The sequence below is a fragment of the Hibiscus syriacus genome, unplaced genomic scaffold (genome assembly GCF_006381635.1).
Source record: "Hibiscus syriacus cultivar Baekdansim isolate YM2019G1 unplaced genomic scaffold, ASM638163v2 tig00112249_pilon, whole genome shotgun sequence".
Lineage (NCBI taxonomy): Eukaryota > Viridiplantae > Streptophyta > Magnoliopsida > Malvales > Malvaceae > Hibiscus > Hibiscus syriacus.
In genome coordinates, this window is record NW_024063281.1 from 135,725 (window position 1) to 150,712 (window position 14,988).

Sequence of the window (14,988 nt, forward strand, 5' to 3'; positions counted from 1 at the left end):
CTTTACATTGGAACATTCAATTTTCCCATCAAATTTATTCATTCAAACGAATTCCTACGCGTTATCTTATCCAATTTATTGACATTTTTAGGTGAAAACTAATTTCCATTCCAATCCATATCACATAGAAGGATTAAATTCTGCCATTAAGGTATGGTTGAAGTCCTTATATTTTTCTGATTTCTACTCATAATAACATCCATTACATTCGTAATCATAAACTGCCTATGTGTTGAGATCATAGGATTTTCAGGAGATTAAAGGATACGTAGACGATAATGAAGACCTCGGTTTCGGATCAGAGTTTCTACATCGAAAGCGAAGATGAAGACGAAGAAGTGGAGGAATTCGAGTTTAACAGACATGAAGAAGATGATGGACATGACATTTATAGTTATTTTTCTCCAGCTGAAAACCGGCAACAAAGGAAACCAAGTTCTCTGGCCACTCAATGGTCTCAACGTTACAGGTGATCTGTTTTTCTCGATGGTCCGACACATATTCGAATCCGACAATTTAAATATTAATGTTAGAGTATGATCATCCGGCACATAAAATTCGAAATGCTTTTAGCTTTATGTTAATGTTCCTTTTTTCAGGCATTCTATTGATTTGTACAGTAGTGTACCATCTCCGACCATCGGGTTCTTGGGCACTCCTACGCTGTCGAGACTGGGGAGTTCGTTCTTTCGTCGTCGTTAACCCGAAGATTTACACCAGAAACACAACACACGCCGGCGAGGAAACCGTTGCTACCACCATTGGTAGACTATGAAATACAGCAGGATAAACGTAGCATGCACTCTTTGGTGACTTCTGCGCCGCCATCAAGGTGAACATCCGTGAGATTCGATGACAAAGTGTACGAGGTCGACCACGCGCATGGACTTCCCCTTGCTCGCCAGAGTACCTATGGCCAAGCAGTGATGAATGGTTAGTTCGAATTCGATTTGTTCGGTCGAGGTTAACGAGAAACATTTGTTAAAAATAAGCTAAAATTCTACATTTTGTGCAGGGATCAATGTGCTATGTGATGTTGGAATCCTTTCCACCCCATATGCAGCCAAAGAAGGAGGATGGTTAGGGCTTATAATATTACTAACATTCGTATTGCTTCCTTATTACACTGGCCTGCTTCTGCGCCAATGTCTGGATAGCTCACCCGAGCTCGAAAATTACCCCTGATATCGGTCAAGCTGCATTCGGTGCCGCCGGTAGAATCACCCTTTCGGAAAGTCATAACCACTATATTGTTCCGATTCTTCATTTTTCTCGAAATACTCGTCTTTGAACCCATATCCAATACATATCTTGGCATATGACCACTGATTTTAAATTTGCTCTTGCTTCCTTTTATGTGGATGCAGATAATTTTGTATGTGGAATTATATGTAAGTGCAGCTTTCCTTTTCCTAAAATAATTATGTATGTATACATGTATTTGCCTTGTTACACTGTTAACATGAGAAATAAGCATTGTATGCATGGATGTATGCATACATGGATGCTTGCATGTGATAGATACTACTTTGAACATTGATTCTCATCTTCAATGTAGGCTTCTTGTATTGACTATATAATTCTAGAGGGTGATAACTTATCATCCTTATTCCCGAATCCGCATCTTAGTTTGGGCAGATTCGAGTTGAGCTCGCATCGTTTCTTCTGTCTGATGACTACCCTCGCTGTTCTTCCCACCGTTTGGCTCAGAGACCTCAGTATCCTTAGTTACATCTAATGTGATAAAACAAGCTGTTCTGTGGTAAAATCGGTAGTTTGGGCGTTTCGAGTTGAGCTCGCATCGTTTCACTCTCTTTTTGTGACGTAATTCGAGGTTGTCTAAGTGCAATCTGTGTGTGTTTTTACAGCTGGAGTTGTTGCATCATTGGTGGTGGTACTTTGCTTGTTTTGGGTTGGCTTGGTGGATCAAGTTGGGTCTCAAAACGAAGGGACATCATTGAATTTCGCTACACTCCCTGTCGCTGTCGGACTCCACGGTTTCTGCTATTAGGGCCATGCCGTTTTCCCTAATATATACACTTCGATGGCAGAGCCGGCTCAATTCTCTTCAGTACTCTTACCATGGTAAACTAAAGCCTCATCAAATCTATTTGTGGTGTTACTCTCTCTCGAATTGTTTTTCCGGTTCACAATCGCACTCAAAAGATCGATCGCGCAATGTGTTGCATTGTATCGAATATTGTCATCTTTGGTTCTAATTCTCCATGCAGTTTTGGAATCTGTAATCTGTTGTATGCTGGAACTGCAGTTGTAGGGTACAATATGTTCGGAGAAGCGACGGAATCACAGTTTACGCTTAACATGCCTAAAGATCTGCTTGCTTCGAAGATCGCTGTTTGGGCGACGGTACGCTGTTCTATACTTCGTTACAAATATGTCGGACTTAAGAACTTTAAAAAAATGAAAAGTCGGAATAACATAATCGATCATTACCTTCTTCAAATAGCATTTGATGACTTCTGTATTTAGCAAGTAATATCCATATGTGAAACTAATATATACTCGACTTTTTTGTTCTTTTGCAGATTGTCAACCCATTTACCAAATATCCTTTTTCTTCGTATCTACGTTACTCGAACTCGAGTTTTATATCTATGTTAGTCGAACTCGAGTGTAAGTATGAGATACCGATATATATATTATGCATGTAAGCCTTAATTAGACCAAACATATGCATTAACCTTGTCTCCGGTGGCAATGAGTCTTGAGGAATTGTTACCGTCACAGTATCTTAAGTATCACGTCTACTCTATTGTGATCCGAACATTACTGGTGATATCGACCTTGGTCGTCGGTCTCGGTGTTCTGTTCTTCGGTAAGCACCTTTACATCTTACCTTCCATGTTCGAAGGGCATAAACCTCTCGGAATTTCATTGAAATTTCCGGGTTTTCGTTGGAGATTTTTCTTCTTTCGCTGGGCTTGGTATTGTCGCTGATAGTCGTAAGTTATCGTTCTGCCATTGTTAATCATGGATGCTCCTTGGCTGAAATAAACATAGAACTCAAAGACTAAGGTCCTTTTTTTCTGATGATTTACTTCCATTGCAGGCCTTAATACTTCCTCCTGCTTGTTATCTAAGCATCCTGAGGGGTAAAGTAAGTCGTATTCAGGTACAATCATACGAGTTTCGGACACGGGTATTTATAGGAGATGATACGAGTTTCAGACATGAATAAGATACTTTAAATTTCCTCATTTTTGAACTGGTTTTTATATATGAAACTTCCCACAAAACCTTTACAATTGTTTTTACATGAATATATGAACGTCAACAAAATTCGAACTAAATAGTTTTGTTTATGTAGTTCTCACGATCTTCGGTCTCCATGTTCGCCAAACCGAACACACTTTGTCCCCGGTTATCAGATCAACGAACCTTCTTTTCAAGCGCTCTCGTTTCGATAGTTCAGAAGCATGTTTCTGAATTGAACTCTTTGTAGTGGGCTGATGGCTTACCACATCTTCAGTTTCCATGATTTCATTCACCATCTGTAGAACTTCGCTCATTTTCGGGCGTTGTTTCGCCTGCCGAGCCAAGCATTTGTTGGCTACCATTGCGAGTTTACGAGCGGACTTGAAGGAATAATTGCCTTCAAGCCTCGGGTCCAAGATCAGCACGAACCTCTTCTTATCAGATAGGTGTGGCCTCACCCAGTCCAAGAGCTTTTGTTCATCCTTGGGGCGGTTACGATCCAATGGACGCCTACCAGTTATGAGCTCATAAAGGAAAACTCCGTAGCTCCATACATCGCTTTTGACCGTGAGGCGGCCGGTTTGAATGTATTCAGGAGCTGCATATCCGATGGTTCCTACAACCTGCTCAAAACCGGGACAAATCGGTACCTCTATTTCCATAAAACAAACATGCTTACGAATATTCTGCAGAATTAATATCAAATCCAAGAGTTCAAGGCGATATGAACCTACCGCAGTTGAAACATGGCTTAAACCATCCGAAGGCCCCAGTCTGGCTAACCCGAAATCCGAAAGCTTCGCATTCCAATGCTCATCCAAGAGTATGTTGGAAGACTTGAAATCTCTGAAGATAATCTGTAACAATGTGGTGACTTTGGGTTTCGATCACAAAATGAAGCATCGTAGTTATCAATTTCCGTTATGCTATCTACTGAGAAGTAGAACAAACCTGAAAATCCATTCCTTCGTGGAGGTACGATAAGCCCCGAGCAGCATCCCGAGCGATTTTTATTCTTGTGGCCCAAGGAAGAGTCGTATGAAACCGGCTTGACAAGTGATCCTGCACGCTCCGGTTCAACATGTACTCATAAATCAGTAGCCTCTGTATCCCTCTTTCATCATCCTCAGCACAGTAACCCAACAGTTTGACAAGGTTTTGGTGTTCAACTACCCCTAAAACATTAACTTCAGTCACCCATTCTTTGTGCCCCTGTAAAAGAGCATATCATAGGAACCTATTAAATCATCAGAGCTTTCGGTTTTTCAAAACTAATTCTAACCGAAACCGTAAAGAAATAGATTCGCAACCTTAAACGGAAGAGTCAAGATGCATTAGCCTATGGCAAAACAACTTAGCTTGAGTCTAGGAAAAAAGGCATTGGTACGGCTATACTAGTATATCGAGGACTTCGAACATGGTGAAATGCTTCATAGTGTCGACGATCGAATATCTAAACTATACAACTTATCAGACATCAAAGAGGATTTTCGGGTGATGCCCTATGGAAGGATGTGCTAAGGAGAAAGCCGGGCATTCATAGAGTATATCATACGGTTCGGCTAAATGAAACTATATATATTTCCTTACAATAACAGCATTATATCATCTTCATTCATGTAAACAATGATCTTAAGAAACATATGAATTATTGGAATTTTGTATGTCAAACGAACTATCGATACCCCCTCCATGTATTAACTTCATAGGATACGATGCCAAAACTGATAATTCACTCACAAACTCGAGAACATTGTGTTAGAGAAGCAGAAAATTCACCTGCAATCCTCTTCTGCTGAGTTGTTTAACAGCGATTTCGAGCTTCTTGGTGGAATCATCGGTGCTTCTGATTACACCTCGATACACACAGCCGAATCCGCCTTCTCCGATCATCAAGGACCGACCGAAGTTCTTCGTTGCAGCCTTCAACTCCAAGAATGTGAACTCCCTGAGATTACTCTGTCTTTGAGACAAAGCAGCAAACGAGTTCTTGGTGGTCGAAGATCCAGTGCTGCTAATCTCAGAGACATTCTGAGAGTTAAACTCAGACCCTGATCTCCTCATTTCGAGATCGGTCGACATCGATTCGGAGGATCGAACCGAAATAGACTTTGCAGTTTTCGGTTCATCATTCTTCTCTTTACCAGAGAAATGAAAACACTTCATTGCCCCCTTTCCCAAATGAAACAAACAAACCTCACTGCATATTAACACAAACAAAACAACATGATCAACTCAAACAACCAGGGACGTATGTCCAATTTTATATTAGAAGACGAACTTAAACTTAAGGGAGATGACCTAAAATTCAGGGGGTAAACTAAAATTCTTAGGAGGGGGCGAAACAGTTTTCAATTGGACAATACATAGAAAAAATTTAAAATTTATAGTAATTATAAATTTTCAGGCCCCCTCCCCCGTCCATCCCTGCAAACAACAGCTCCAAAGAACTCATCAATGGAAGAAACAATCAAAACCCAGATTTTCTGTTTCTTCAACAACGTGAAATCCATTACTATATCATGTTACAAGCCAAAGGAAATATTTTGATAAAGATGTGAACTTCCAACAACATTTTTTAACTACGAAAGACCAAAGCAGCATAAATTCAAACACTTTTCGTGCAGAAATGAAACAATTTCAAAGAACTGACCTTCTCTATTGATGTTTTTTGTCTCCACAAACAAAAAAGACAGAGCCAGAATTTGGAAGCTTATCATATAAAAGAGAAACCCAGAAAGGGAAACGGAGACGAACTCTCCATGATTTAAAGCAAATAACAAGTCAAAGCAAAGGAGATTAATTGTAGCTCAACAACCAAGAACCCCATTTGGCAGAACAAAAAGCTTCGGCCTTTGAGTGAGTAAACAACAAAAATCCAAAAAAAAAATAATTGAGAAAAAAAACTAGATGAGATTATTATAGTACTAATTTGTGGGATTTGGGGTGTCACTTTCTTCACAAGAAAGGGTTTTTAAGGTGAAGAAAAAATCATGGAGAACGAGTCATTGGTGTGCCATATCTGTCAATATTTTTAAAAAAGAAAAGTATTTAAAGGTGGTCGACAGTTGGAAGAAACCATTGACGTAGCTTGCAACCATGGGCTCTAAATTGTTTGTATGAATGTATCCTAAAACACCAAGAACAAAACATATGAATTCTTTAATAAAATACCAGGAATAAAGGGTTGTTCCAACTTCTAGTTGTGTCAGCATAAGCTGTTTTAGCATGAAAAAAATATAAATAATTTGAATTCTAGAAAGTTGATAAAATAATTTTAAGATTTAAATGCACGTTATCACCTAAAGTATGCTATTTGTATCGAGTTATCCTTTAAAATTATTTCTAAAACGTATTATCTTTTGAAATTTAAATTATTATCTCGTTTGTTATAAAAACGCAATGGTAAAAATAATAAAGCATCACATAATGGTGTCGTCAAATTCAGGGTTAACTATTTATTTATTAATTATATTTGTGTTTTGTCTATTTTTCTTTATTAGTTTTGAAAAATATAATATATGATTATTTTCGTTTTTATTTAATTAAAATGTTGTCACCCCAAATTAATTGTCGTTAAATATTTTGGCATCATCACACATTTGGTTTATGTTATTTATATATTCTCTCAATTTAATTTTTTTTAATAAATTAAAATAAATTTAATTCTCCAATCGAATGATATCATGCGTCATCATTTTAGTTGGAAAATTAACTTAATTTTAAATATAATTTATTTTTCATCAATCAAAAGGTAACATATCACCATCTAGTTGAAAGAATATTAAGCGAATCAAATTAAGGTCAAATGGATTTGAACCTAAGTCATTTGGAAAACAAAGCATGTACCAAACCATAACTAGGATTTATACTTGTCTTAAAATAGACAATACGGTTTATGTATTTTGTATCTTAATGTATAAATATTTAACTTAAATTTATAATATTTAATATTAACTTATTAAAAATCTTTTTATTAATTTAATTTAAAATATTTTTATTTTAATTTAATTTCAAAATATATTTATGCTAAAATATTTTAAAATTAAGATAAGAATAAAATATTTAATGATCTAAATAATAATATATATTTAATAAACTGAGATAATACATATTTTAAATTTTAAATTCAGATAATATATATACTTTGAAAAGTTAAAATAATAATAAAATAAATTTTTAAAAGTTTAGATAAGAATAAAAAATATTTTATCTTAATTTACTAAATATATTATATTGTTACTTTACATTATTAAATATATTTTATTTTTATCTTAATTTTAAAATATTTTAAAATATTTTTAAATTAAAATAAAAATAAAATATTTTCAATAAGTTAATAATAAAATATATTTAATAATAATATAAAATTCTTAAAGTTAATATATATAAAAAAATATTATGAATTTAAGTAAAGTATTTATACACTAATATTCATATTGTCTATCTTAAACCAAGCATTGGTTTTGACTTAATGGTTGGGTACATGTTTGGTTTTTGAAGTGACCTAGGATCGAATCTCTTTAACCCTAATTTAATTAATTTTCTTTTCTTTTAACCATAGGGTGTCATGTAATGAAAAATATATATATTAAACTAAAATAAAGTTCATCCGATTGGATGATTAAATTTATTTTAATTTATTAAAAACGTAGAACTAAATCGATAGAATATATAAATAACAGTAACCAAATGTGTGATTATACCAAAATACCATGCACCTAATCTGTTAACTATTAACAGACAGTTAAGCCGTGGTGATCATATCTTAGTTAACTAAAAATGAAAGTGACCATATCTTAACTAAATAAAAATGATCATATATATATTTTTTAAAATCAGTGAGGAAAAGTGGATAAAATACAAAACATAAGTGATCAATTATGTAGTTAGCCCTAAATGTTAAGTGATTAAATATGTAGTTTATCTTTGTTTTGAATGGAGTTAACGATTCAAGGTAAATAAAGTAACAATTTAAACTTCAGGAGCCAAACATTCTAACAAATATTTTAGGTGACAAAAAAACCCTAAAAAATATTTTAGCCGACAACTCGATACAAATTTCATACTTTAACGGGCAATGGTGCATTTAAGCCTAATTTTAATTCAATTGTGATATAATTTTATGGTAAACCAAGTATTTAGTCACCTAACTATTTGGGTGGTTTTGTTCTGGAAACTCAATTATTTTTTTTTCAAAATCATACTTAATGTTATATTTTGGTCACTCATCGTTAAAAAATTAAATGTTACATTTTGGTCACTCATCGTTAAAAAATTAACATAACTACTTACATGATATATATATATATATATATATATATTATGTTACACTAACTTATGATGACATATTAACATCACCTCGTTACTTTTTAATAGCATGTGACTAAAATAACATTTGATATGATTTTGAAGAAAAGAATAGTTTAGTATCCAAAACAAAACCGAACGAATAGTTAGATGACTAAATACGTAATTTACCGCAATCTTTAATATATATTTAAGTTCAAGCTTTTAAATTAACTCATTTGTTCAGTTAGAAGTTTGACGGCCATAAATGATTTAAGAAATGTACACAAAAATTGATTATACAACACAAATATATATTTGATAGTGTTATACTTTTTATTTAAAATATTTAAGTTTTAACGTAAAATAAATGTTTAAATTATATTTTTTATTTGATGTAATTGATTTAAAAAAATGTATATTATGATGTTTCATTTTAAGATCTAGAGTTTAGGGTTTTGCAGGAAGAAAAAAATCATGAATGGGCATAGACCAATGGTGATTGATTAGAATCGTACATGCATTGATGACCATGTCATTAGAATCGTACATTCATTGATGACCATGTCATTAGTACGGCTAAATTACATAACTGACACCGTTTGCTTTAAATTTTTTCTTTCTGACACCGTTTGACCAATATTTTCAGAAGTAGCACCCTTTCTGCTGAGTTGGCAAAGGCGCGTCTCCGGAGACGCGCTTTACCCGTGTTTTCGCTGAGTTGGATGCCACGTGTGGAAGGCGCGTCCCCGGGGACGCGCCTTTGCCAACTCAGCAGACACGTATTTGTTTTATAATAAATAGTTTATTTTATTATTATTATAAAATAATATATTATGTAAAATGTTTCGATTATAATGTAAGAATTATCAAATGTATTTTGTTAATGTGTGTTAAAGGTGGAGTGAATTATCTACATTAATATGATATAACAATATATGAAAACCAGTTTTGACTTTATTGTAGTTATAGGAAAAATGTATGAAATTATAATATTACACATATGGTTATATTATTATTTTTGATTTTGATTATCGATCTATTAATTTTATCAGTTAATTATTTAAATGTTATCAATCTAGTCATCTCATATCAATATTTAACGAAAATATTGATGCATAAGTTAATAAATTAGTATAATTACATATTTAATCTTCAAGACTTACATATTTTATAAAATTAGTCTTATTGAAAATTTAATTTAATAAATTTAATCCTCCAATCAGAACATGAAATGTGTCATCGTATACATAAATTTTTTAATAACTTTTAATTTGTTTAATTTAATATTTTTCTCTACTTAGAAAGTGGAATTATTATTATATTTTAAAAAAATTATAACTAATAATATTAATTATTATATTAATAAATATATTAATATATTTATGTATTTAAAAGTTAAAAAAAATTATTTAGGTGTACATACATTGACAAATTATATAAATGCAATAACATTAAATTATTAGAAACAAAAACATTCATTTAAATACAATATTAATTACATAAGAGTTAACGGTTATATGATGATAACAGAGCTGGACATTTTTTTCTATTGTGCCCGATGTTTCTACAATGCCCACATCGTTTTTGTTCTGTTGACTTCTCCCGAATATCCATATCACAATGTATTCTAGTAGATTTTGGACGACCTGAGTCCCTCAATAGCAATGGATCTGGTACAATTGTAAGCCAAGTTTGAATCTCATTTGGGTCTCTTTCGTTTCCTATGGGCGGAAACTCAAATTCATATACCTTGAATACTTGTGAAAGTTGGTATACGGGATCAACATAATTTTTGTAGTCCAAATGCGAATGTGAGCAAGCAGCAATGACATGAGAGCATGGATATTTGAGTGCTTGAAAGAAACCACAATCGCACCACCTCTCTTGCAGATTAACTCTGAAAGAGTTAGCTTCAATCCCTTGCAGCGGACGTGGCATTTCGGTTACACGAAACAATTCACGGGTGCGAGAAAAATTTGTAACTAACATCCCATTTGATGCAGCCACTTTTTTCTGTAAATCAACTACTAGACTTGGGTGGTAAATATGTCTGTTTTGCATCCAAGTAAGAGCTTGTCCACCGAGCTTTGCAAAGAGTTGACCCAAACGAAATAAGTCGTTTTAACCAACGCCGTGACTGGTAAATGACGCGCCCCCTTTAAGGTTGAATTTATTGCTTCAGCCAAGTTTGTTGTCATATGACCATAGCGATACCCCCCGTCATATGCATTTGTCCACATTTCTTTGCTGATGTCCATAATGTACTCGCACCCCTTCTTATTTTTGCCAAACAGCTCTTGTAGCATCGACTCAAACCTTTGAGGTAAGAGTTCGTAACCTAAGCCATTAGGAATATGTAATAGTTAATATGAAGTATAAATAAGTAATAAGAAATTGATAGAAAAATTGGGAAAAAGTAACATACCCATCCGCACGACTAACTGACGTTCATCGTTCTTCTTGTATTTTCCGTAATAGTTTGCAGCAATATGACGGACACAATAACGATGTTGAACATGTGGAGGTCTATACATTGTACCCAAAGAGTCCATTGCTGCTTTTATCCCGGCTCCTCGGTCTGAAATAATGCATAGTCGTTCCCTGGTGACAACATGTAAACGTAAATTTTTAAGGAAAAAAGCCCAAGACTCAGTGTCTTCTCCTTGAACGAGGGCAAACGCAACAGGAAGAATATTGCGGTTTCCATCTTGGACCACAGCCAATAATAAAACTTGCTTGTATTTCCCATACAAGAAAGTACCATCAATTTGGACAATTGGTTTACAGTACTTGACTGCATTAATACACTGAGGGTAAGTCCAAAAGACTCGGTAAAATTGGCAGCGATCGCGAACCATTCGATCATTCACGTAATGATGTTGAGTTTCGAACTCAACAATTGTCCCGGGATTAAGTCTTTTCACAACATGAAACCAACTGGGCAGCTCGTTGTAAGAGGAATCCCATTCGCCATGAAGTTTGCAAATGGCATTCTGTTTTGCCAACCACGCTTTTTTATATGAGACAGTGTACCCATATTGTGACTGTATAGCAGAAATCAACACTGCAACAGCTATATGAGAGCTTTGCTTCACAATGGGCATGATTGCTTGACAAATAATGTTGGAGTCCAAGTTGGGATGATCCTGGTTTATACCTGTTGCACAACATGTATGAGGACCATTGTATCTGGTTAGTTCCCATAAGTTGTTCTTCCTCTTCCTCTTTGATACACGGACCATCCATTGACATCCGTTGTCACGTTGGACGCAGTAGCAGACATATTTCTCCGTGTTAGATCGATCAACTCGGGACTGAACTGAGTTACGAATATTGTAACTCTTTATTGCCATCATTGCTTCCTCCTTCGATGCGAACTCCATTCCAATATGTAAATTACCGTCATTGATTGATGATTGAAGTCCATAGTTGCCAACATCAGGAAGATCTGGAAATTCAGGCTCATACATTGCATCATAATCAGCCTCATACATATGTGCAGGAAGTTCGGCTGGTGTTATATTTATCAGAACGTCATCCTCGTCATCATCAGAATGTACGTTAAACTGTGGTGAGTCAGGTTCAACGAATAATCCCGTTTCAGCACCATCTGCACCTGGCTCCCGAAGAGGTTCTTCTGGTGGAGATGAGGGTTCCTCCGATAATCCAATGTTGAGGTCAAATAAGTTCCCACTTGCGTGTCCTCCCCTTGAACTTGAGGCCATTGTATCATGTGGGATGTGAATATACTGTCGTCTCGTTGGCATTTCCATATGTAAGTCGAAAACATTGGCAGATGAATGTCTGCCCCTTGAAGTAGAAGAGATGTTGCCATATGGATTATTGGTGAAGCCACGTGGGTTGAGATCATAAGCAGTTGCAGATGAATGCCTTCCTATTGAACTTGATGGCATGGTATATGGCGTTGGATCCGCCATTAATGATGTGAAATCATTATAGATCAGTTGTGTCGGGCTATCAACTTGATCAGTTTGATATGCAATGCCAAAGTGAGAGGAATATGAGAGACCACGAGTTGCACGAACCTCAATAAAAGTGGCATACATTTCAATAAGAGATTGTGAACTCCCCATATGAGCATCAACCATCATAGAAACATCATCATCGTTTGAAAGCTGAAATGATGTATACGTGAGCGGAAAAAGTTCAGTAGGAAATCTGTACTGAAGTGAAAATAATCTTCTCTGGCCTGCTACACGAATCTTTAACGAAATTTTTGTGATTAACTCCTCAATTGTGATGTTTCTCTTCAAGGTTAAGGGGATATAATGATCTGACTCAAAAACAACCCCCTCTTCAGCTTCCTTAATTTCTCCATCATACAAAACAACAGCAGAAAGATGACTCATTTTCAGAGAATTTGAGAATTTAGAGTTTGGGAATTTGAGAATTTGAAAGATTGTGAACTGAAGTTTGTTTTGAAAGTTTATAATACGTTGCATATAATAATGTCTATAATCGGAGTACTATTCACATGAAGGCACGTTCCCGGGGGGGCGCCTTCCATTATTTCGTCAGAGAATATGTTATCATTGCCCTATTATGTCACTCATGTCCCTCGGGGATACTAGATATATACCTATTATTTCACTATTCACATGAAGGCGCGTTCCCGGGGGCGCGCCTTCCATTATTCGTCAGAGAATATGTTATCATTGCCCTATTATGTCACTCATGTCCCTCGGGGACACTAGATATATCAGTACCTATTATTTCTCAGGGGATATGAAGGCGCGTTCCCGGGGGCGCGCCTTCCATTATTTCATCAGAGAATATGTTATCATTGCCCTATTATGTCACTCATATCCCTCGGGGACACTAGATATATCAGTACCTATTATTTCACTATTTACATGAAGGCGTGTTCCCGGGGGCGCGCCTTCCATTATTTCGTCAGAGAATATGTTATCATTGCCCTATTATGTCACTCATGTCCCTCGGGGACACTAGATATATCAGTACCTATTATTTCACTATTCACATGAAGGCGCGTTCCCGGGGGCGCGCCTTCCATTATTTCGTCAGAGAATATGTTATCATTGTCCTATTATGTCACTCATGTCCCTCGGGGACACTAGATATATCAGTACCTATTATTTCTTAGGGGACATGAAGGCGCGTTCTCGGGGGGGCGCCTTCCATTATTTCGTCAAAGAATATGTTATCATTGCCCTATTATGTCATCATGTCCCTCGGGGACACTAGATATATCAGTACCTATTATTTCACTATTCACATGAAGGCGCGTTCCCGGGGGCGCGCCTTCCATTATTTCGTCAGAGAATATGTTATCATTGCCCTATTATGTCACTCATGTCCCTCGGGGACACTAGATATATCAGTAAATCAGGTAAATTATAACCAAAATTTAACTTCTTTTGAAAGTTCAGCAAGTTAAGAATAACTTAAATTAAAACGTTATGTGAAGTTTGAATAAATTAGATAAAATGTTATGGATAAATTGAATAAATGTGAAGTGATAAGTTGATTGTGACATTGAAATTGAATGGAATGAGCATTGAAATGTGACATTGAATAAATTGCCAATTCACCCCCTCTTGGCTGATTCCGTCGATCGATGAACTCAACATAAGTTGATTTTAATGTATACGTTTTAATATATATGTTAATGATAAAATCATATGTATGGATAAATTTAATTTCAATTTAAGTATTGTGTACTATAATTGGAATATAACTTTTAATTTCGAATACAATTGGAATATTAAGTTGAAATTTAATGTTAAATTTCGAATACTATAATTTATATTTTAAATTTGAATTTGAATAATATTATTTTTATTTTTATTTTAAATTTTGAATAATATAATTTGTATTTTAAAAACATTTATCAAACATTTAATGTTAAATGTGAATAAAAAATAACATTAAAAAATATGTATGTAACAACCATGAAACATTTAAATAACATAACCAAATTACATAAAATTCTGAAATATAATTATTTAAATAACATTAAATATAACTGGATCACCGATGTCGTCTTCTCGAATGAGTTCCACATGGCGGTGGTTGTCTATTTCGTGGAGGATTTCTTCGTGGAACTTGTTCTTCAGTCTCCTCATCTTCACTATCATCATCAACAGCATTTTCTTCATTTGGTGTAGATGACGCTGAAGGGGCTGAAGGGCCTGTATAAAATAACGACCCTGGAGGAGTGCTAGTAATAATCCCACTGCTCCCCGGGAACTGTGAAAACTGTGGAAACATTGGCATCAATGTATGTGATCCAGATGGAGATTGAGGTGTCTGCGGAGAAGCACCACCAGCCAAATAAGATGCATATGAACCATATGCTGGATCATTAAACATAGTCGTATATGCACCTCCATATGGTATAAAACCCTGCGGGCTAGGCATGTAACCTGGTGGGCTAGGCATGTAATCTGGCGGGCTAGGAATGTAACCCTGCGGGCTCGGAATGTAACCCTGCGGAGA

The 14,988-nt window shown here is 35.3% G+C and overlaps 1 protein-coding gene and 1 pseudogene across 1 annotated transcript; one reads left to right on the top strand and one right to left on the bottom strand.

Annotated features, from left to right (window-relative positions):
* Nucleotides 1-278: 278 nt before the first annotated feature.
* LOC120176556 lies at nt 279-2,958 on the top strand (annotated as a pseudogene).
* Nucleotides 2,467-6,112, bottom strand: LOC120176692 (serine/threonine-protein kinase PCRK1-like). Its single transcript, XM_039183072.1, has 6 exons — nt 5,870-6,112; nt 4,996-5,416; nt 4,168-4,428; nt 3,951-4,073; nt 3,247-3,839; nt 2,467-2,477 (listed from the first exon to the last, which is right to left on the bottom strand). Exons 2-5 carry the CDS (start codon nt 5,380-5,382, stop codon nt 3,321-3,323), a joined length of 1,290 nt encoding a protein of 429 aa, XP_039039003.1. The 5' UTR covers nt 5,383-5,416; nt 5,870-6,112; the 3' UTR covers nt 2,467-2,477; nt 3,247-3,320.
* Between the last annotated feature and the right edge of the window lie 8,876 nt (nt 6,113-14,988).

Excerpts from the sequence above, each read along its gene's own strand:
- LOC120176692 (XM_039183072.1), bottom strand. The coding sequence starts at position 5,382 with ATGAAGTGTTTTCATTTCTCTGGTAAAGAGAAGAATGATGAACCGAAA. Across the intron at positions 4,074-4,167 it reads ACGAAGGAATGGATTTTCAG|ATTATCTTCAGAGATTTCAA; the intron begins GTTTGTTCTACT and ends ACATTGTTACAG. Across the intron at positions 3,840-3,950 it reads TAAGCCATGTTTCAACTGCG|GTTGTAGGAACCATCGGATA; the intron begins GTAGGTTCATAT and ends GGTTTTGAGCAG.